The sequence below is a fragment of the Salmo salar genome, chromosome ssa02 (genome assembly GCF_905237065.1).
Source record: "Salmo salar chromosome ssa02, Ssal_v3.1, whole genome shotgun sequence".
In the NCBI taxonomy this organism is placed as follows: Eukaryota; Metazoa; Chordata; class Actinopteri; order Salmoniformes; family Salmonidae; genus Salmo; species Salmo salar.
The window spans coordinates 43,019,147-43,044,092 of NC_059443.1; the positions used below are offsets into that span (position 1 = coordinate 43,019,147).

At 42.3% G+C, this 24,946-nt stretch overlaps 1 protein-coding gene across 11 annotated transcripts in view; it reads right to left on the minus strand.

The window, feature by feature from the left end:
• LOC106583543 (myelin basic protein) overlaps positions 1–24,946 on the minus strand; it is a 67,893-nt gene that overhangs the window by 6,222 nt on the left and 36,725 nt on the right. For 3 of the 11 annotated variants that reach the window (XR_001323553.2, XR_006761178.1, XR_006761179.1), the window contains exons 4-6: positions 12,255–12,779; positions 648–740; positions 280–306 (exon numbers count right to left, since the gene is read on the minus strand). Coding sequence is in view for 8 of the 11 variants with exons in the window: in XM_014167892.2 (XP_014023367.1) it covers positions 280–306; positions 648–740; positions 12,255–12,368 (234 nt within the window). In the remaining 3 variants the exon portion in view is untranslated. Of the gene's footprint in view, positions 1–279; positions 307–647; positions 741–12,254; positions 12,780–24,946 lie in introns of those variants that run through there. The other 8 variants (XM_014167910.2, XM_045704542.1, XM_014167873.2 and 5 more) reach the window with 6 other exon arrangements.

Below are 24,946 nucleotides of genomic sequence, written 5' to 3' on the forward strand. Positions count from 1 at the left end.
ACACGTAAGAGACAGAGACAGGGAATAGACAGGGGTGAGACACAGGGGTGAGGGGAGGAAAGGCAGTGCAGCAAAGAAGAGATGAGTACACATCCAGGGTAGAGCATAGCAGAGTAAGGCAGACGCTCGCGTCACCAGAGAGAGCACAGACTCAGTGACATACGTTCAGTGACATCACATGTTAACAAAGCCAAATACACAATCCCATCCAAAGACTAAAACAACCTTCAACTCCTCAATTGGACAATATTGACAAAGAGTAAGGTAAATGGGGCTCACCCTAGACTTAGGAGGGGCAGGGGACACCTGAGGGGAGAGAGTGACACAGACCTTTAGAAATACAATAGATGAGGGTATTTCTCATTACATTTTAGTCCTTTAGCAGACACTCTTATCCAGAGCGACTTACAGGATCCATTAGGGTTAAGTACCTTGCTCAAGGGCACATCAACTGATTTTTCACCTAGTTGGCTCAGGGATTCGAACCAGTGACCTTTCGTTTACTGGCTTAAGTTATTTCTACTGCTAGGCTACCTGCTCTTAACCGCTAGGCTACCTGCTCTTAACTGGTAGACTACCTGCCACCCTCATATCAACAAGTCAAACATCAACAGTAGTAGGCAAACTATGCAAATGATGTGACTCACGATCGTTCTGAAGAGGCGCACAACAGCGTTCTCCCCACCCTTAGGGGCTGCCTTGGCAGGTCTGACAGGAGAGGACAGGCCACGGAAAGAACCCTGGAGGAAATGGAGGGAGGGATGGAAGAAGGAACGGAGGGAGGGAGGGATGGAAGAAGGAACGGAGGGAGGGAGGGAGGGATGGAAGAAGGAACGGAGGGAGGGATGGAAGAAGGAACGGAGGGAGGGATGGAAGAAGGAACGGAGGGAGGGATGGAAGAAGGAAAGGAGGGAGGGATGGAAGAAGGAAAGGAGGGAGGGATGGAAGAAGGAACGGAGGGAGAGATGGAAGAAGGAACGGAGGGAGGGAGGGATGGAAGAAGGAACGGAGGGAGAGATGGAAGAAGGAACGGAGGGAGGGATGGATGGAAGAAGGAACAGAGGGAGGGATGGAAGAACATTATAAAGGCACAGCGGGAATACATATAGCCCAACACAACCTAACAATAAAGTGTGCTCCCTGAACCAGACCAGGTTCTACTCTGGCTCCACTCTCCAGCTCCTGAAAGGTGTTACCATTGGAAACAGCTGGTGGCATATTGCCAAACACCAGGGATGCTGGAGCACATTTTCTGGGTCTGTAGAACGGCTTCTTCTTCAGCTGGATGGACTACCTGGGGAGCTCTTACATCACAGAGGACCTGCGATAAGCTCTCTGAGTCATTCACAGCAGACTCACGTAGGCGTACACAGATAACGCCCATCCAAAACTCATTCAAACTGAAAATAAGTGATTAAAAACTAACTGGATGAAGGAATTATAAATAAATGAATAAAGTCAGTAAGAAAAAGTTTGGGGTCTTCTGCAAAAGTGTGGTAAATATGAACACTAAATGCTGTTGAAGGGGAAGTTAAGTAGAGATCAATACAATTAAGTTGTACTTCAGACAGATACATCTTCAGAGGATTGGATAGGGATGAATGCAAAATTAGCTCTATGTCTCATTCTCTTGAACTTGAATAAATAGCATCCCCCCTTTTTCTCACAATAGGCTTCAACGTGTACTTTCCAGACGCACACAACTGGGACCTTAATTAAAATGGTGTGATTCTGAAAAGATTCATTGTCATTTTCTCAATAATAACCCTGATTATTCCCGGTCGGCTATTTAGGGATATGTTTGTGAATAACATCCTTTGATATAGCGAAACCCATTTCTTCCTAATGAGTGCCTCTCTCTCTCTGTGGTATTTTGTGGAGTGAGAGCAAGGGGACCTTTATGCCCCCATTAATGTCAGTAAGTGAAGAGACTGGAGAGGCTGAGGCTCTCACTGAATCCCTGTGATTATCCCTATGAGAGAACTTTACCAAAATGAGAGGGCAAACTTTCACCCCTGTACATCATTCACAATATAATACTCTCATTAGTGGTTCCAATTGAATCTCATTCACTGTCTTTTCTGCCCATAAATGGATGGATGGTTGGATGGATGGATGCAGCCCATGCAGACAATGACCTCTGGAAGGAAACACATTGTTATAGAAAATGTGTTTGTTCTTTTGAGCATTATCCTCTCCAATAAATAGGTATCTAACCCGGAGGACCAGAGGTCCTTTAGAATCTATCAAACTAAGAGGCGCATTCTATTGGAAAGTGGATGATAATATCCAACACATTTATGAATGCAGATGACGCTCAGTAGACTAGCCAGGTAGCATGGTTGTTGGTTGGTCAGTTCGTTCCCTACGAGCAAAATATGTCCAAAACAAGTGGAAATAAGTTATTTTCAACCAGAAAGTGCTCGCTGGGTTTGTGCTGGAGCTGGTACAGGTGAACTAATTTCACCGCTTGTGGTTGTTGTGAAGAACTGATCTGTCTCACAGCTGCAACTGGATGACTCAACGGTTATTCTTTCTGTGTCCCAGCAGCTCTGTCACCAAGATGGAGACAACGGGGGTGCGCACCAAATGGCACCCTATTCCCTATATAGTGCACTACTTTTGACCAGGGCCCATCAAAAGTAGTGTAATAAATAGGGAATAGGGTGTCATTTGGGATGCAGACCTAGGGGTTCATTATTGATTGCCATTGCAGAACCCTGTCCACAGTTGATTAGGAATTATATCAAAGTTAGGTACTGCACACATCAGAAGTTCCAGTTATGTTCCCACTAAATACAGTTCCAGAGATTGAGCAGCCTGAGAGAAAGAGTTAGGAAGAGAAATTCAGAAAGTGGAGGGAGAGAAGTAGAGCGAGAGAGACATTGAAAGACAGGGGTAAGACAGGCAAGGCGTTAGTAAAAGAGGAATAGATGTGAAGAAAGAGAGGTGCTCAGTGGTGATTTCAGTGTTGCCTCGGGTTTGTCTGTACCTTCAAACCCATGCTTTGTCTTCAGATAATGTAACTAGACCAACAATTATACAGTATTGTATGTTGCATCATGTTGGCAGCTTGAGAAAACGTTCTACATTTTTTTAAAGTATTGTTCTGTGGAATTTTTATGACTCTAGGAGTCACAGGAGGTTGGTGGCACTTTAATTGGGGAGGACGGGCTGGTGGTAACGACTGGAGGGGAATCAGTGGAATGGTATCAAATACATCAAACACATGGCTTCCAGGTGTTTGATGCCATTCCATTTGCTCTGTTCCGGCCATTATGATGAGCCGTCCTCCCCTCAGCAGCCTCCTGTGCCAGGAGTAAAAGGTTATTCAAAATGCATCAGTGATTCAGGCAATAGTTCTGAAAATAAGTTTTGTAATCCTAAATTCTGAATTTAGAATCCGTTTTGATTTATTTGTAAAGAAGGATCACAATATTCAGTTATGAACTTCACATGTCCTTTACGGAAACATGTTGCATTGAACGTTGTCAATATAGTATAGTATTTTCTAACACGAGAAGTGTGTTCAAAGGACAACGCAATTCTGACGCAAGGAGGGTCCTTTCAGGATAGAGCAGAGCGGGGGATTAATGCGTAGGGAGGGAGGAAGGGAGGGAGGGAATGTTCTCCTCTCTCTGTTTGATGTTTGAAGAGTAAGAGAGGTAAGTGTGTGTTCCTGGCATGAAGCGCATTGTTATTCGGCCACAATTCAGACTTCACAAAGTAGCTGTGCTCGTTCCACAGCGGAAAAGAAAAACAATAAAATTGCATCACACTGCCATCCAACTTTCAGAAAACTGCAAATATCCCGTTTCATCCTCAACGTGCATGATTGTATATACATAACAATGGACGTCCATTTATAATTTCTAAACTCAGCGAGCTGCTCTCATGGCAGCCCAGCTGTCGTAGAGAAAGTTCGGTGACACTTCACTATCCAATTAACACGTCAGTGTTGTTTCACCTCTGACATAGAGGCTGTACATAGAGGTCAGTACAGTCGTAATGCAAAATGTCACCTCGATCATGACAACAGTCATAAGTTAGAACTGCAGTCACGAATGGATTTGACACCAGATTACACCGTCATGTTAATGTCATAGCGAACCAAAAGTTTCCTGCAGTGAAGAACAAGGTCACCTAGCCCGAGGTAGAGAGAGTATTCAGGACACATAGGACACCTCCTCCCTGAGGATTTAATTACTGTCAAACCTCTCTCCTCGGAGGTGCTGGAGGTCAAACCTGGACGCCGACTCCTTCAGAAATGGATCACGGTCAATCATTTATTCTGGATTAAATGAATTGTAATAATGTATTATTTCCTAAAGAGCAGGAGGATATGTGGGCCACATAGTTATCACTACATCCTATCCTATTGAGACAGTGTGTAAGTTATTGTGGACACACACAAATCACAACTGCCCACTGTCAAATAAACAGATCTTACCCATGCACCATACATTAAAATGATGTACAGTTGAAGTCGGAAGTTTACATACACTTAGGTTGGAGTCATTAAAACTCCTTTTTCAACCTCTCCACAAATTTCTTGTAAACAACTATAGTTTTGGAAAGTCGGTTAGGACATCTACTTTGTGCATGACACAAGTAATTTTTACAACAATTGTTTACAGACAGATTATTTCACTGTATCACAATTCCAGTGGGTCAGAAGTTTACATACACTAAGTTGACTGTGCCTTTAAACAGCTTGGAAAATTCCAGAAAATAATGTCATGGCTTAAGAAGGTTCTGTTAGGCTAATTGACATCATTAGAGTCAATTGGAGGTGTACCTGTGGATGTATTTCAAGGCCTACCTCCAAACTCAGTGCCTCTTTGCTTGACATCATGGGAAAATCAAAAGAAATTAGTCAGACCTCAGAAAAAAAGTGTAGACCTCCCCAAGTCTGGTTCATCCTTGGGAGCAATTTCCAAATGCCTGAAGGTACCACGTTCATCTGTACAAACAATAATACGCAAGTATATACACCATGGGACCACGCAGCCATCATACCGCTCAGGAAGGAGACGTGTTCCGTCTCCTAGTCATCTCTACATCTCTGATGTAGAAAATGCAAATCAATCCCAGAACAACAGCAAAGTATCTTGTGAAGATGCTGGAGGAAACAGGTACAAAAGTCCTATATGAAAGGCCGCTCAGCAAGGAAGAAGACACTGCTCCAAAACCGCCATAAAGAAAGCCAGACTACGGTTTGCAACTGCACGTGGGGACAAAGATTGTACTTTTTGGAGAAATGTCTTCTTGTCTGATGAAACAAAAATAGAACTGTTTGGCCATAACGACCATTCTTATGTTTGGTGGGAAAAGGGGGAGGCTTGCAAGCTGAACAACACCATCCCGATCGTGAAGCACGGGGGTGGCAGCATCATGTTGTGGGTGTGCTTTGCTGTAGGAGGGACTGGTGCACTTCACAAAATAGATGGCATCATGAGGATGGAAAATTATGTGTATACAGTATAATGAAGCAACATCTCAAGACATCAGTCAGGAAGTTAAAGCTTGGTCGCAAATGGGTCTTCCAAATGGACAATGACCCCAAGCATACTTATAAAGTTGTGGCAAAATGGCTTAAGGACAACAAAGTCAAGGTATTGGAGTGGCCATCACAAAGCCCTGACCTCAATCCTATAGACAATTTCTGGGCAGAACTGAAAAAGTGTGTGTGAGCAAGGAGGCCTACAAACCTGACTCAATTACACCAGTTCTGTCAGGTGGAATGGGCCAAAATTCACCCAAATTATTGTGGGAAGCTTGTGGAAGGCTACCCAAAACGTTTGACCCAAGTTATAATTTAAAGTCAATGCTACCAAATATTAATTGAGTGTATGTACATTTCTGACCCACTGGGAATGTGATGAAAGAAATAAAAGCTGAAATAAATCATTCTCTCTACTATTATTCTGACATTTGACATTCTTAAAATAAAGTGGTGATGCTAACTGACCTAAGACATGGAATTTTTTACCAGGATTAAATGTCAGGAATTGTGAAAAACTGAGTTTAAATGTATTTGGCTAAGGTGTATGTAAACTTCCGACTTCAACTGTATATATGGTGCATGCTCCTCAATCCAGCACAGCTTTACATTTGACTTTGTTTTGATTGATCACAAAGAACAATGTCCGTCAGTGTCATAACTGACAACTTGGCGATTGACCAATAAGACTGACCGGCTGCAGATCCACTAGCCACTGACTGACTCCTTTGAAGTGAAATCTACTGTAACAGTTCGTAGTCTCAGGAGGACAGACTTTTTGAAGTACTTCTACTGCCAGATGACCTCTTCAGTTGTCTCTTTGCTGCAACTTCTCCAACTATTTAAGAGAACCTAGCAGGAATTAGACAACTACCTCAGGGGGTTGACAGTTTACAACAAAGTGTCATATTAGAAAGCAGTGGAGCTCTCGGTCATTCCCTAACACTGACAACAATAACAAGACAAAGTTGGGGACTACAATCTAATAAACCATAATTGAACTGGTTCTTTACCATCCAATACCAGGGTACTGGACCGGACATCTAGTGAGACCTAGCTCTTGACATTTGACAGGGCTTGTCTGACAGTGCCAGGTGAAAGTAGGGTAATAGTAGGAATGCTCTACACTCCTCAGCCCTTTGCTAACCTGAATACAAAATGAAAACAAGAAGTAAACACTGTTGTTTTATCCTGATTTACTATATCTTGATAAGCTTTCCAAGATGTTAAATTAAAAAGCAATTCAAAAAATACTTTCAATTAAAAAAGCATAAAATACAAATGTGACTGAAATATAATTTTCAGTTGAAACAAAGTCATAAGGCAGACAGTACTAAGATGCATTTCCAAAAGAAAGAATTCAGCATATTAACCTGGTCCCAGATCTGTTAATGCTGTCTTGCCAAATCCTATGGTCATTGTCATGCCAAACATGATTAACTTCTCACTGTGCCCATCAATGACAGCATGATCAGATATGGAGATTGAGGTGAGGCCAGACTGTTTGGCATGAATGACAACAATTATAGGAGTTGGCTAAGAAAGCGCAAACAGATCTGGTACCAGGTATCAGTCAATGTCGGTGTACTTTCTAGTTCTTTCATCCAAGGAACAAGACATTAGCCTACATTTTACATGGCCTTAAGCTACTTAATAAAAGCTGAGCTAAGAGTAAGCCTCATATTTCCATTAGGGTCTACACCACACTTCTCCCAGCCTCGTCTAGACAAGTATGCTCTTACTGCAGAGCGTGGTCTTATCCACTTAAGAAGTGAAAAGACAAAACAAATGGGAATAGTTTGATGATGTACATTCCATTCCCTCTTCAACTAGGCCAGCTTCTCCATTGGCTATTCCTAGCATTGACCACCTCAGCCCAGCATGAGAGGTTACTTCTCAAGCTAGACTGGATCGAAACTGAATTGTCAGAAGGACATTCACCGTAGTGTTGCATCAGAGGAGGGTTATTAAGTGTCATGACTGTCCTTTGAGGATCAGAATGGGCAGATCAGACTGGTGGGGGGTGGGGGGGTGACAGAAACCAGGCCTCTCTCTCTCTCCCACAGAGATGAGAGGGGGAGCTGATGGATGGTCACCTTCACACCCTGCTGCAAATCTCTGGAGGTGGGAACTTTCTCTCTCTACTCTTTAGTATTGGGATTGGAATGTCTTTTGTCTAGAGACTTTTACAAGCCAAAAACTCTAACATTCAAACATCCCTCTCCATATGTGTAACAAGCCGTCATATCTGGTCAGTCTACTAGGGACTTTGGTCTCATGTAAGTGTGTATTCTGTGTTATTATTTAGTTAGTAAATAAATTATTAAACCAATTTGTGTAGTACTGAATAATCAGCAACGGTTGGGGTTCTTGCGGATCCAAGAAGGTCACGACTGTTCAGAATGAGATCTGATGAGGTAATGATTAATAAGTGACTGTTATGGATATATATATATATCTTCTTGAGTTTAATTCGAGAGATGGTAACTTGTTAAACAACTTCCTCCGTTGTGCCCCAAATTCCTAATGAGGTAGTTGTTACATGATTAATTTAAATCTGGTAACAACTAAACATAGTTAGGGGATTGAATAAATAACAGTCATCAGATTAATGAAATTCACATCACAACAAAAGTGACATTACATAATAAAAACAACAACAATACAAAAGCATAACAAAACACTGCTCAGGGTGGGTGTTGTTAAGAGAGTTTAATCAAGCCATTTATCCAAAAGCTCAGAACAGGATCAGGTTAGGAACAGATGTTGGTCATTACAATTCACAGGAAATACAAACAAAATTACAAGCATCAGTTGGATATCTCAAAGCATTACAAAAGGGATCAACGAATAGGATCCATGGATCCACCCTGGGATCAAACAGACTCCCACACACACAAACACAGTTCCTGACAGGGTAAAGGAAGACCTGGGTTCAAATACTATTTGAACTCCTTAAAATACTTAAAAGCCCACCTGAAGCATTTGAAATGATTTGAAATAGTATTTGATCCAGGTCTGGGTAAAAGACACCAGTGAACCTGAGCGGTGCTCCATCTAGCTGGCGGGAGGAGTTCAGCTCTTGGAAGCTTTTGGCCAAGACTCTGGGGTTGAGTTAGCTCAGGTATCAGTCTGCTTCTGCTATCATGCCACTCCTTGTCACGCAAATTTTTTTTGACATGTTTGGCATGATGGCACAAACAGACTGGTACTCAGGCCAGGGATGAGTGCAAAAAATGTTGGGTTCTGAATCATAAACTGTTGTACTGTACTTTTAACATTCTTCAGGGTATCGGGTCCTAGTTCTGACAAAGTTACCCAATAGACCCCATATTTAAAATGGACTTATTTTGCTGTCATGGAGTTCAGTTTCATGGTGACTGCACATAGACACTCATTTATCCATCAAATTAGTCTAATAAGGTCTTCCCCTTTTTGAATAATACGGATTACCAATCAGCTTAGACAGGTAACAAATTGGCTTTAGTTCCTGAGGTTAAACCATTTTTTTCTTCGCTTTTGGTGATATCGTTCTAATTTCTTAAAATAAATGACATCACCATGCAGATTCCCATGAACTAGTTTCAAACCAGAATCAACTAATTAAAAGACAAAACAAAATACAGGTGAAACCAAGACAAGAATGTACAACAGAAAGAGCTAATTCCAGGTTGTAAAAGGATCCATGTCTCAACAGTGAACGTTCATATCTGTCAATAACAGTAGCCCTTTCCTGCAGTCACATTACCTAGTGGCCTCATGGGTGAAATGTGATTCATAAATGAAGCTGCAAATCTGGTGTTTCTATGTCAAACGGTTTTGTTATATTTCAGTCTTCTGTGATGTATATAAAGTGTAATATTGGGATGCAAACTCAAAATTGAATACATTTCAACTCTATATCTGACATAGTACAGGTGTCTTCTTTTCTTTAAGCCCATAACCATGTGTGTGAGGTGTATACTTTTGTTTCAAAATAGATTTGTTTAAGACTACCAAGAAACACTGACCCTGATTTAGCCCACTGCAGTAAAAGGTTAAAGAAGGATTTTTAAGCCTCGAGACTATTGAGATATGGATTATGTATGTGTGCCATTCAGAGGGTGAATGGGCAAGACAAAAGATTTAAGTGCCTTTGAACAGGGTATGGTAGTAGGTGCCAGGCACACTGGTTTGAGTGTGTCAAGAACTGCAATGCTGTTGGGTTTTTCTTGCTCAACAGCTTCCCGTGTGCATCAAGAATAGTCCACCCTCCAAAGGACGTGTTCCTAATGTTTTGTACACTCAGTGTATATTTCCACACTATGAGGTTGGAATAATACTGTGAAATTGTGAAAATTATGACAATTCCCTTTTAGTGTAAGAGGTGTTTGAAAATAAAAAAGAATTTAAGCCTGTTTTGGTGGGATTACCAGGCAGTCAATTAGTTAATAGACCAATAAGAAAGAGATCCAAACCTCTCTGCCAATAACAGCTAGTTTTCCCCTCCCCACTCAGACCACTCCCCCATAGTCCTAGCTAAATTCTTGCTTGAGAAATTACTCTTTGCTAAGAAGCAATTTGTTTCTTTTGACCATTTTAATTGAAAACAATCACAGTTAAGTACTTGATTGTTACCCAGAAATGATTTGATATTAGATTTTTTAAAACGGCTACATTGGATCTTTAAGATTTTTTTTTTTTTACCTGTTTATCCTTTTTGAAACTTTGATCAGTGCAGAAAAAAACCCAATTATGCTCGATGCAACAGAGAGTTAGGGATCATATATTTGAAATCCAAACACTTATCACACATCTGAAGGCAACTCCACTACTCTGATGTAGAAAACACACCATTTCCTGAAAGAACAGAAAGAGGTGACAATGAAATTCAAACAAATAGATCAAATAGATAAAAACAAAAAGCTAATACTGCCTCTTTTCACAATAATTTTGTTCATTCAATTTTGACAGGCAAAACACTGAAATCTTCACTCATGGCAGATGTGTTTTAGCAGTACATTTCAATTACGTTTAAAATGTGAAAGACTGATCTACAATGCACGCAACCAAATAATTCCGAAACGAGAAAAAAAAAAATGCTAAAATTACTTTGATCTGGGATTTAATTTAAATATGTAAAAGTCAAAAGATTTTTGTCCTCTCTGAAGTTGTTGTAAGGCTTGGGAGAACACATATTGTTGAGACTGTTCAGACCACATTCTGCAACCTACTGGATCATCATCTCAAACTACCATTCTCCTCTCTGAACCAATGAGGAACTCATTCCCCATCCCCAGAGTGAAACAGAGCTAGACAACATAACAGAGTTGGACTTGAACTCTCTCTTCAATACACTGTACCAACTTCAACACATAACTGTTGAAATATACAGTACCTTTTGTTTTAGACTTTCCTCTGCTTCCAAAGGTGACAACTGATACACAAACAGTGCCAAGCTGACTGAACTGTGCACTGCACTGCGTTGCCATATCGATTTATCTACATCCCTTGTCACCAGCTCAAAGGAGAGGCTTTGGGATTTAGCATTAGCACATCACAGAGAGATCGAGAGAGAGCGAGACAAACAAGGCAATGTGGGCTCAACTATTCTCACCGTACCGCAACAGTTATCCACACACACGTCTGAGTCCAGGTGGCGCTTGCTACGCCAGGATAGTGGGTTCAATTCCCGGGACCACCCATACTTGAAATGTATGCACGCATGACTGTAAATCGCTTTGGATGAAAGCGTCCGCTAAATGACATATATTATCTGAACTCCGACTACACAACGCATCATCTTGAATTCTACATAAACCCATATAGGATAAGGATTAGCCGAGATAAATGGGTTTTCCTACTCTATAGTATATTATATTATTTATGTTGGATTATGTACAATATTATGGGCTAGAGCGGTCTTTGTAAAGAAGGAGCGAGAGAATCCTAGTCGAAGACACTCTCTGCACCCGATGGAGGTCCATGCAAGGCATTTAGGTTATAGTTCCCCACCATGGACGATCCACAGTTAAAATGGCTAACAACTAAAGACTCAGAAATCAGGAAAATTGAAAGCCTAACAATCATAACAGTCTCTCCCAAAATACAACCAAGTAAGGGTGCTGACATATATGACATTTATTCCAATTTCCTCATGAAATCTCCCGAATCATTACTCTCTCTTACAAATACCTGATACACAACTTTAAAATGGCTCCAGTTTTAGATATATTTATGAGTTAAGCATACAGTATATTTGGAATGAAAGCGCACACACATGTGAATGGATCAATTCAATCATTCACTTGTACTGTACCACAACTATGACCATATAAGTAGCACAGATGCTTTGAAGCTCTAACTGAAATAAAATGTAAAATATACCATTTTAATGACATTTTATTGTGGTACTAACAATCACAAAACAATTATTCCAATGACTAAGTCAAAGCCTCTTTGCACTACACCAATCTCAAACCACACCCAAATCAGTTATCCAGTGTCTAAATGTAGCTTTCAATGCCATTCATTCGCAAATAAGCACATTTCAGGAGAATGTCATAAACTTTGGTACATCACAAGAAAAAAGAAAAATGACATCAAATCTAAGCAAATTGAAACAAAAACTTGTGACAAATTCTTGCAGATCACAATCTGCCAAAACCATAAGTCAGACAATTGTCCCTCAAATTAAGACTGAACACAAAAATAAACCATAGTACTTTAGAGGTGTATCTTTGAAACAAATCAAACTCTCTCCTTTCCTCACCTTGCTCTTCCTCTTCTTGTCCCCTCCAAAGAAGTTCCCAATTTGATCCATAAGGCCAGGGGCCTTCTTTTTCCTTCCCAGGCTAGACAGTCCAGAGGAGCTTGCAGTTGCCATGTTGGTGGTTAGGGTTGGGTAATGCTGCTAGTATCTCTGTAAGTGGGGTTCGGTCTCTCAGGTAAGAGCGAAGGGGGTATTAAGAGTGAGAAAGGAGGACAAAGAAACAAACTTAGTCTAGATCCTGATCCTCTGAACCGCACTCTGATCCTGCTCCGCTGTGCTCTTGGATGGTCTGTAGCTCATCCGATTCAGAAGGACGGTCTTTGAAGGTGTTGTCCTCGCGGCCCGGGGCATCTCGGGAGAAGAGGCGGACCAAGTGGGGGCGTGGCACGGCGCTATCGTCAGCATCAGCTGTGCTGGCCTCGTTCCAGGAGCTGCTGGGCCCCTCAGCGCCCGTGGAGTCAGTCACCGCCGCCGCCTTCTCAGAGGGGCAGCCATTGTTCGGGTTCACATCTGCCTCACCCAGGCCTGCGCAGAAACAACAAGGGTTATCTATTGGACTATGGGCCTGCATGGCGCACAATGAGTCCCTTTGACAAGACCCTGCCCTTTCTGCCAGAGAAACTCAACAGAGAAGGGATCCTGAGTGACATACCCTGTAATAGATCTAGAACACAGATCAAATACATAGCTCGGAGATTATTGCACCTGGGAAAACCATACATTGTTAGCAAGGGACATTACCTACGGTACTAGCAAAACGGTTTCAGTGTCTCCTCCCTCAGTCCATGCCAAAAGCCCCTTACAGTTATAACACTGTATTAAAGTAACATAGCACACACATATCCTTCCCCAAACCCCCACCACAAGCCCAATAACTCTCTTGGAATGATAATGGCATGCTTTCCACATTCCTGGACAGGAATCATTTCACCAGGTAAGTTGACTGAGAAGACATTCTCATTTACAACAATGACCTGGAGAATAGTTACAGGGGAGAGAAAGGGGGATGAATGAGCCAATTGGAGGCTGGGGATGATTAGGTGGCCATGATGGTATGAGGGCCAGATTGGGAATTTAGTCAGTACACCGGGGTTAACAACCCTACTCTTAAGATAAGTGTCATGGGATCTTTAGTGACCACAGAGTCAGAACACCTGTTTAATGTCGCATCCGAAAGAAGGCACCCTACACAGGGAAATGTCCCCAATCACTGCCCTGGGGCATTGGGAAATATACTTTTTTTAGACCATAAGGAAAGAGTGCCTCCTACTGGCACTCAACACCAGATCCAGCAGCATCTGGTCCCCCATCCAGGAACAACCCTGCTTAGCTTCAGAGCCAGGCCAGCAGATGGATGCAGGGTGGTACTCATATCCCTAGGTCAGTCATTTGTCATCGAATGTCCAACGCTGACACGCTAATTCACACGTTTCTCCATTTGTTTTCCACGTGTGCGAATGGACACTATGGCCATCAGTGTGACGCTGAGATCTACGGCATTAACTGTAACTTATCCCTTCTGACAGAAGCCACCATGCTAGCTAGCTCCCGGAGCACAGGGCATGCAATGCAGCGCTCCCTGAAGAACAATGTAGACACTATACTGGACGAAATGGTGTAGGAAAAAACAACAGTGGAATCCGCATGCTAATATTTCCTCAACAGTGGTCTATTGTCAGAGCCGCATAGTTATTTATGTGGGACAAGGAGGCCAGTGTCACTAAAATAACTCCTATAAGTATGGATTTTCAACCCGATGCACAGTGACACTTATCTGACTCCTGAGCAACTGCAAGGCAGGCGTTGGTTTGAGCCGGTTTGAGCAGATCATTGGGTTCGAGAAAGACCTCAACAGTAACTCAAAATGGATCAACAAGGCGTTCAGATGGAAGGATATCACAGCATTTAGAATAAAACATAATTTAAAAAAATATGCAATTTGGAGAACCAAACCAAACTTCCAGATCTGGATCTACTGACAAATGTTCCGATTCTATGATCAAAGAGACGCATTACATTCCTGATCAGCTATCTTCCAAAGGGCTATGATGGATCCGAGTACAACTAAAGCACGGACGCTGAGACTGTTAGGGTTGTGTGAATGATGTACATGGAGGTAGAGCCATACTGCTCGAGTCAGCCACAACGACAAATCACAGGCACTTGAACTGGCACACTGAAATGAAATATCTACCATGAAAGCAGGTTTACTGTAGCGGAAGCCATTTACTTACTAAAACAAATTGCTCTTAGATATGATTGTGTAAGGATGAAAGGATGGCTGGTCTCAACCAAAGCTCAAAGCCCATTCGGGAACCAGGATGCCACCAGCACATCTTTTCTTATTTCTCTAGGAGTCAGTAAGACCTTGATACTTTCCCAGTGAACAAATCACAGAACCAAACATCCCTTGTCACCTTGGTGAAAGGCAACTGTAATTGCGATCCTACACCTCACAACATGGAATATGTGAGACTAGAAGACCAGGAAAGAAAAAAGAAAGATCAGGAGAAAGAGAGAGAGAGAAACAGAGAGAGTATGGAGAAAGAGATTCATTGATATAGTATGAAAAGGAAAGAGAGAGAATGAGAGAGAGGATGAGAGAGAGATTTCCCCAGTAGATGTGGTTGAGGTTTGTGCTGCTGTGACAATGCTGTAAAGACATTGTGATTTGATGTTATAAAATGATGATGAAAGCAGTGCCTGTGCTCCGGTGCTCCAGCAGATTCCCAATATGAGCAAACTGTTCAGACTTATTTCCTCCAGGCAGTGGCCCTGTTATGTTACAGAGTCATCTCACTCCACCACCTCCATCATCAATTACCATCAAACCCACTACCTCAGCAAAACAAAACTACTAGCGTTGCTCTGATAAGCCTTTCCACTGCACTTACAATATGACGACAAGTCACCTTGCATCTTGTATGCTTGGCAAAGACAAAAAAAAAACGCTGAATAATCTGTCTAACCCCCATTCCTTCTCCCTCGCTCTGTGACTCTGGGAAAGGAACTCCATAGATGTGGTTATCTATGTATGTGTCACATGCTTTGGCAATGAAACACCTCTGCAGATTAAAACTCCAACAAACGTAAAATGTTATAGTTTTGCATTGCCCATCTACTCTACATGTGCGTACTGTTAGAAAATCATACAGTTATGAATAAAGTTTATAAAGATAAATGGTCATCTTGACATCAGATTGCTTTTAAAAAGGACTAAACACATCTGACTGACTTTGATTTTGAGGTGGAATACCCCTTTAATACTTTGTCTTTGGTTCCCTGACAGCAATACTGCGACAGAGACCTGAACAGGACTCTCGATCTCCATTAGGCTCGGCCACTGTTTCCAGGTGCACTCAGAATATGTCTGCACCGGGCCACCGTCTCCACTTTATCCTAATAACACATATCGTCAGTCATTCAATCAACAGGGCTGAATGCTGATTAAATAGTCTCTCTTACACACTCTCCCTACCAAATAAGTTAAGAGCACTGTTCCCTCCACAGATAACGGAGCTTAATCTAACTCAATGTTCTATTAGGAAATGCTGTGAGTCATGCTCAGAGAAGTGTGGCGCACCACGACGACGCCTTTAAAGATTGTGGACGATTACATTTCATTAACGCTCCCTACATTGCTGTGAGACACTGAGTTGGGTCACAAACGTCGGCCCCACTTTATACGTAATATACTGTATATTTTAAGCCCTAATGAAGTGGCACTGGAATGTCGAAGCAGGCCCAAAGCAAAACCCTAAAAATAAACATTTGCTTCATCTTTTGGAAAACAAGACTCAAAAGAGCCTAAAAAAAGCGAGATGAAAAGTGAGATGCAGTAGCAGAGATAGCGGGGGTGATAAAACACTGGTGCTTGTCAACAACATGAAAGGGAAATGAATGGGCAGGCTGACGCTTAACACTGAGGAGAAGGGGGGTGGGAGGTAGAAAGGTCTTTACAGAGCTGCTCGGGGGTTTCGCAATGTAACACGCTGTTGCTCACTTTTCTTGATCTATTGCTCTTCCGATGAGAACATTTAATGAGGCTCTCATGGTCTCTCCGTCACAGGGCAGGCTGAAGCAGGCACAGGGCCTGGCCGGAGACAGATGATAGGCCTTGGTTGAATGGTTGAAAAGCACACAGCCACTCATCGTGACACAGTACATATTCTCTTGGGAGACGGACCACTTCAAAATCAGGCCTGTTATTGATCTACACTCTTTGAAAAAAAAGGTGCTATCTAAAACCAAAAAGGGTTCTTTGGCTGTCTATATACCCTTTAAAGTCGGAGAAGCCTTTAAAGAATCCCATAAGAGTGTACTTTAAATATGTGCTTATTCACCAAGCCGTGACCGTTCCATAACAAGAAGCTCTGTAGTGCCGAGTGAGAGGAGAAGAAGGAGAAGCGACAACCCACAGTAACAAACAGACAAGAGAGGAGAGGAGAAATGCAGCGAGTGGGCCTTGGCTCTCAAGCTCTCTCCTCATGGCCCCTGTAGTGCAGAGGACGTTTAGCCTTCTGGTGGACCAGCTTCTGGAACAACAACAAGGAGCAAGCTAGGATCCACCCATAGTGGTGGGACCCAGGCACGGGAAGTATTCCTCTAAGAAGCAGCGCAGCTATGTGGCCCTTGACCAGACCTCCCACCCAGGAGTAAATAACTGCCACCACCCACTCTGCCACAGCATTCATCATGGATCCCGGACCTCCACCCACAGGCCCCGGGGAGAATGACCCTCTGTCTTCAGACTCATCAGGCATTCATGGTCAGGCTGTCCTCCGGAGATTTTTCAGCGGTAGATAGAGGAGATGCTACAGATGCTACAGCTAAACCCCTTATTTTTCGCCTCGGTCCTTGAACCCCCCAAGCCCCTTGCATGACTTTTGTGACCTTCACTTCCTACAACTGCTCAATCCAAATGGGGAATCATGTGTACGTCAGAAATAACAGCTCAACCAAACCTGTGTACGCACTTAGAAAAAAGGAGAACCCTTTAAAGAACCCTTTCCGGTTCGAGGTACAACCCTTTCGGGTTCCATGTAGAACCTTTTCCACAGAGGGTTCTACATGGAACCAAAAAGGGTTCTCCTATGGGGACAATGAAAGCGTGTATGTGATATCAGCTTTTACCCAGGACAAAATCGATGATAAAAATGAGTCAGTGGTAGTGCCAATCTTCATTATTCCAGCATGCACCTCAACTCTTCTGTCAACACCGGCCAATACTTTTCGCACTGATCTGTTTACTGGCAAAGAGCTCTCTCTCTCTCTCTCTCAAGAAGTGTTAGGTAACAACAGCACAGAGCAGGCAGATACAGCATCAACAGGTTGCTAATGATCAGTGTGTGTGTGCGTATGTACAGGGACCTTGCCTTGCCATCTCCTAGACAAGACAGCTGTTAGCTGTGTGGATGTGGGCTAACGTAGCCTCCATTTACAGTATGCCCATAGAATACACTAGTTAGTTTCCTCTCCCACCACCATTGTCCTGGCAAACTTAAACGGAAAAGGAGTAAATCCAGTCGGTGACAATGGATTTTGTTACGCCCCGAGCACAATCCACCATTATCCTGCTTTAGATGAACATATAAAGTGGGCTTTCGTCTAATTGCTTAATTTCTTCTTGCTTCATCCCATTTCCTCTTTACGTTAGGTTTCATTCTTTAAAGTCTAAGACGTTGGGGGAGGAGGGGTGCTAAGCTGACATATGGAGTTGTTTTAAGACGGCCAAATTACATTTTCAATTTAAGGACCTCTTTAGGTATTAAAAAAATTATAAAAGAATGATTTGATAAAAATATAGATGTTGTCCTTCATTACCAAAGCCCATAGAAAAGCATTGAATAACATATTCATAAAAAAGGAAAGTCAAAAAATGAATCATAACAAACAAGGTTTTTGAAGTGTCTATCCAAAATCTGTCAAGGCAGCTTTAACACTTTTTTCGTTACAACACGATTCCATATGTGTTATTTCATAGTTTTGATGTCTTCACTATTATTCTACAACACAGAAAATAGTAAAAATAAAGAAAAACCCTGTTCTGAGCAGGTGTGTCCAAACTTTTGACTGATATACAGTTGAAGTCGGATGTTTACATACACCTTAGCCAAATACATTTAAACTCAGTTTGTCACTATTCCTGACATTTAATCCTAGTAAAAAATCCCTGCCTTAGGTCAGTTAGGATCACCACTTTACTTTAAGAATGTGAAATGTCAGAATAATAGTAGAGAGAATTATTTATTTCAGCTTTTATATCTTTCTTCACATTCCCAGTGGGTCAGACATTTACATACACTCAATTACAATTTGGTAGCATTGCCTTTAAATTGTTTAACTTGGGTCAAACGTTTCGGGTAGCCTTCCACAAGCTTCCCACAATAAGTTGGGTGAATTTTGGCCAATTCCTCCTGACAGAGCTGGTGTGACTGAGTCAGGTTTGTAGGCCTCCTTGCTCGCACATGCTTTTTCAGTTCTGCTCACAAATTGTCTATGGGATTGAGATCAGGGCTTTATGATGGCCACTCCAATACCTTGACTTGTTGTCCTTAAGCCATTTTGCCACAACTTTGGAAGTATGCTTGGGGTCATTGTCCATTTGAAAGACCCATTTGCGACCAAGTTTGAACTTCCTTAGTGATGTCTTGAGATGTTGCTTCAATATATCCACATAATTTTCCATCCACATGATGCCATCTATTTTGTGAAGTGCACCAGTCCCTCCTGCAGCAAAGCACCCCCACAACATGATGCTGCCACCCCCGTGCTTCACGGTTGGGAGGGTGTTCTTTGGCTTGCAAGCCTCCCCCTTTTTCCTCCAAACATAAGAATGGTCATTATGGCCAAACAGTTCTATTTTTGTTTCATCAGACCAGAGGACATTTCTACAAAAGTACAATTTTTGTCCCCACGTGCAGCTGCAAACCGTAGTCTGGCATTTTATGGCGGGTTTGGAGCAGTGGCTTCTTCCTTACTGAGCGTCCTTTCAGGTTATGTTGATATAGGACTCGTTTTACTGTGGATATAAATACTTTTGTACCTGTTTCCTAAAGCATCTTCACAAGGTCCTTTGCTGTTGCTCTGGGATTGATCTGCACTTTTCGCACCAAAGTACATTCATCTCTAGGAGACAGAACGCGTCTCCTTCCTGAGTGGTATGACGGCTGCGTGGTCCTATGGTGTTTATACTTGCGTATTATTGTTTGCACAGATGAACGTGGTACCTTCAGGCATTTGGAAATTGCTCCCAAGGATGAACCAGACTTGTGGAGGTCTACAATTTTTTCTGAGATCTTGGCTGATTTCTTTTGATTTTCCCATGATGTCAAGCAAAGAGGCACTGAGTTTGAAGGTAGGCCTTGAAATACATCCACAGGTATACCTCCAATTGACTCAAATGATGTCAATTAGCCAATCAGAAGCTTCTAAAGCCATGACGTCATTTTCTGGAATATTCCAAGCTGTTTAAAGGCACAGTCAACTTACTGTATGTAAACTTCTGACCCACTGGAATTGTGATACAGTGAATTAAAATAATCTGTCTGTAAACAATTGTTGGAAAAATTACTTGTGTCACTTATAAAGTAGGTGTCCTAACCGACTTGCCAAAACTATAGTTTGTTAACAAGACATTTGTGGAGTGGTTTAAAAATGAGTTTTAATGACTCCAACCTAAGTATACACTACCGGTCAAAAGTTTTAGAACACTTACTCATTCAAGGGTTTTTCTTTATTTTTGTATTATTTTCTACATTGTAGAATAACAGTGAAGACATCAAAACTATGAAATAACTACATGGAATCATGTAGTAACCAAAAAAGTGTTAAACAAATCAAAATATACTTTATATTTGAGATTCTTCAAAAAGCCTCCCTTTGCCTTGATGACAGCTTTGCACACTCTTGGCATTCTCTCAACCAGCTTGAGGTGAAATGCATTTCAATTAACAGGTGTGCCTTCTCTTAAAAGTTAATTTGCGGAATTTCTTTCCTTCTTAATGCGTTTGAGCCAATCAGTTGTGTTGTGTCAAGGTAGGGGTGGTATACAGAAGATAGCCCTATTTGGTAAAAGACCAAGTCCATATTATGGCAAGAACAGCTCAAATAAGCAAAGATAAACGACAGTCCATCAGTACTCTAAGACATGAAGGTCAGTCAATCTGGAAAATGTCAAGAACTTTGAAAGTTTCTTCAAGTGCAGTTACAAAAACCAAGTGCTATGATGAAACTGGCTTTCATGAGGACCACCACAGGAAAGGAAGACCCAGAGTTACCTCTGCTGCAGAGGATACATTTATTAGAGTTAATAACCTCAGAAAGTGCAGCCCAAATAAATGCCTCACAGAGTTCAAGTAACAGACACATCTCAACATCAACTGTTCAAAGGAGAGAGTGTGAATCAGGGCTTCATGGTTGAATTGCTGCAAAGAAACCACTACTAAAGGACACCAATAAGAAGAAGAGACTTTCTTCGGCCAAGAAACACGAGCAATGGACATTAGACCGGTGGAAATTTGTCCTGTGGTCTGGAGTCCAAGGCACACTTAACCAGCATGGCTACCACAGCATTCTGTAGCGATACGCCACACCATCCCATCTGGTTCGGGCTTAGTGGGACTATCATCTGTTTTTTAACAGGACAATGACCCAAAGCACACCTCCAGGCTGTGTAAGGGCTATTTTACCAAGAAGGAGAGAGTTAATTGGATTCCTGCATTGATTTCGCTAACAGGTTTTACAGATGGGGGTGTTACCAAGTGAGTGTTTTGCTCAAACATACCTTGGGAATATCTTATACTGCAACTTGTCCATGCTAATTCACAAAATGGTGCAAAAAAAAATTCTCTTAAGCTTTTTGTCCATATATCAAATATGGCTTGATATGACTCTTGTTGTAGATAGTCTTTTTTAACTCAACTGGCATTACAAAAAATACATTCCATTGTATGAGCCACATCAGTTAACATCATTTGAATTCATATTCTACACGACCATGGAAATTGTTGCATCACCGTACCAGGTAGCCATTACGCATGTACCCATGAATTTACCCATGAATTTACTAGTCAAATTGCAACGAAGCTTCATCACGTTGTTCAATACGCTTATCTGACCACTGGCATAATTAACTCATCATCCTGAGTGCTTGTATCAACTGGAGAGTCAGAAAACACCATAAAAACAGACCATCTATACACATCTATATTTACCATCTGCACGAGTATCGACAGGACAGCGAAACTGCTCACTCAATTTCCTGAAGACGCCTTATCGTATCACACAGGTTCACAGAAAGTTCAGAAAGCAATCGTAAAAAGCTGTGTGACTCGCGCTGGCAAGTTTGTTAGGAAAGAAGCATCAGGAAACTGGGGTATTTACAGCTCTATTTGTATGTAAAGCATTTGAATGATCATTTTGGGAATGGGGAAGCAGTGAGCTACACTAGGTCCAAATGCTTTCCCAGAGTGATGTGTGACGGATGTCCAGTCCTTCCTCTACTCTACAATAGCCATCATCCATCCATCACCAGCTGTTCACACACTTCCTAATTGTCCAGCCAGATGGTCAAGGCTAGTTGACATGGACCCTGGACCCACTGATTCACACACGACACACACAATGCATGTAGCCCCATCACTGAATGAATGACTCCACAAGACATTGCCGACCATTCTCAGTTATATGTTATATACTCTCTCTCTCTCTCTCTCTCTCTCTCTCTCTCTCTCTCTCTCTCTCTCTCTCTCTCTCTCTCTCTCTCTCTCTCTCTCTCTCTCTCTCTCTCTCTCTCTCTCTCTCTCTCTCTCTCTCTCTCTCTCTCTCTCTCTCTCTCTCTCTCTCTCTCTCTCTCTCTCTCTCTCTCTCTCTCTCTCTCTCTCTCTCTCTCTCTCTCTATATATATATATATATATATATATATATATATATGTGGACCCAGGTCCTCCTATACTGTGCCTGTTGACCAGTCCCTCCAATGAAGCACACGCTTGGTCAGATGGATATCAACCAAGTATGTGTCCAAAATGGCACTCTATTGCCTGATAGGAGTCTCTGGCCAGAAGTAGTGCACCAACTTTATGGGTTAGCAATTTCACTGTCAAACTGCTTCTCACATTTGCTTTAGCTTTTCTCACACGCACACAGAGAGAGTGAGAATGAGAATGAGAGGGACAGAGAGTGAGAATGAGAGGGACAGAGAGTGAGAATGAGAGGGACAGAGAGTGAGAATGAGAATGAGAGGGACAGAGAGTGAGAATGAGAGGGACAGACAGACAGACAGACAGACAGACAGACAGACAGACAGACAGACAGACAGACAGACAGACAGACAGACAGACAGACAGACAGACAGACAGACAGACAGAAAGAAAGAAAGAAAGAAAGAAAGAAAGAAAAGAAAGAAAGAAAGAAAGAAAGAAAGAGAAAAAAGAAGGAAAGAGAAAAGAAAGAAAGAAGGAAAGAGAAAAAAGAAAGAAAAAAAGAGAGAAAAAAGAAGGAAAGAGAAAAAAGAAAGAGAAAAAAGAAGGAAAGAGAAAAAAGAAAGAGAAAAAAGAAAGAAAGAAAGAAAAGAGAAAAAAGAGAAGAGAAAATACAGAAAGAAAGACAGAGAGATAAAGACAGAGACAGTGAGAGAATCTGAACAATGGTGTCAAAGCAGAGAACACTGGCCTAGTGATGAATAGTGGCTCTCAACAATCAACCCTTTTGAGTGGCGAGGAGCTCTGCTGTGGCAGTGCCAGGGTCTAGTGCCCGCTGTACCAGCGAGTGGTAGCCCCAGCCACCGAGACAAATGCCTGAGCCATCAGCCTCTTTTATATATGGCCTGACATAAGGCACAGCAAAAGACTGTAGCTAAATAATGGCCAACCCAGCATTTCTAAACATGACCCTAAGCATGATGGAATGTTAATTGATTAATTCCCTCAGGAACCGCACCTGTGTGGAAGCACCTGCTTTCAATATACTGTACTTTGTATCCCTCGTGTATTCAAGTGTTTCCATTATTTTGTCAGTTACCTGTAGATATAAAGAGAGAGCGAGAGAGACAAAACAGAGGAATTCTCTCCCAGTCTATGTTGTTAAAGTGCAAGCAATAAACGAATAAAGTACACAGAGCAGGCCCTGTTTTATGTGGCTCAGGTGTCCAACATCCCTCGCAGTCTTGTCTGATAGACAAGAAAACTTTTAACAGGCCCAGAAGAAAATCTAATTCCCCGGCATGTTGTGGTTCACTTTTCATTTTACATCCTGACCCTTGGAGCTTTTCAATGGAGTTAGTAACGAACAGACCAACGAGCGATCGACGGATGGAGCGATGGAGGGAAGGGAGCCAGGTTGAAAAACAGCAGCACCCACTCATATCCTCTTCTCCTTCAGCCAGAACAGAAGAGCATAGAGCTCTTAACCCAATCAGCCCTGGGACAGACTAATGTAGTCTGCTGCAGCATAGGCAAGGCAGCAGCAGGCCCGTTAGAAAGGCAGAGGACGGGCCAGGTCCCAAATGCAATCAGAACCAAGACGCAAACATGAAATAAGTAATATTTGACTTATGGTGAAATCATTCAATTTTCTTGAAAGAGGCAAGACGGTGGAGATCTTGAACGGAATTGCTCTTTCATAAAAGGTCGAAGACCAATGTCTATTCCTCTATTTTTTTCCCTTCTTTTATATCCAAGACCTTCAGCAATTCATTCCAGTTGCTTTTGAATTCAATTCAATATCTGAATCGAGCTATTTTGACTTTCCCGGGTTTCAAGGTTGACTACTTGAGCACACAGTTTTGGTTTCATAATGTCGGCCCAACAGACTTTAGCCACACTTTCCTTGAGCTTTAAAGAGCAAACGCAGTTCAAGTGGATCGAAAAATATACCCACGTGGTCTGAAACCTTCTCCAGCATGAGAAAACATTCACCTGCAATGGGATTATGCTCAGAGAGCCTCTCACATCCCTATGGCGACCCCTAGGCCTAGACCACCCTGTCCATAGTGAAAGAGAACCACAGCGCCAGCGCCACGAGAGATCTTGATTAGAATCTCCCAGCTACTGTTTGTTTAATTCTATTCCGAGGAGAGGGGACGGGGACGGGGGACGGGGGGGGTAGAGTGACAGACTGACAGGCAGGGAAGAGGGTCAGCTAAGGAAACCCAGACAGGTCAGGAGGATCTGGAGCCAGGGCGGACCCAGACAGACCTGGACTGTGGCTGCAGCCTGAGTGTAGGCCCCGGAGCAGACCTAGGTAACGGAGCCATAATGGCCTTTTAACAGCACACAATGCTGACTGGGGTATGTTTGCTCAGGACTGGAAAACGAGTGCAAAGTCTGTTAACAGAAAGTGTGGCGTGGATACGTTAGAGACCTTAACGCTTGAAAGGCCTCGGCGACCAGAGAGGTTTTCTGATGACAACTCAAAACAGAACAGACCACTAAGCTGGCTCTCACAAACCACTTTAACCATGGCAATTTGGTGGGAAATTCCATATTTTTTACTCTCTGTACCAAGCCGTCAAATTGTTTCGGTCAATGTGCTTGAGAGCAATAATGAATGTTCTTTCCTCTCTCGAAGTTGATGAGAGTTCTAGAAAGAGGCATTTTACAAAATAACAGTGTGCTAACAGCCTGTTAAGAACGGTTTGATATTAACAACACCTGATGAAAATAGCATACCATAAAAGAGCCTGGACTTCA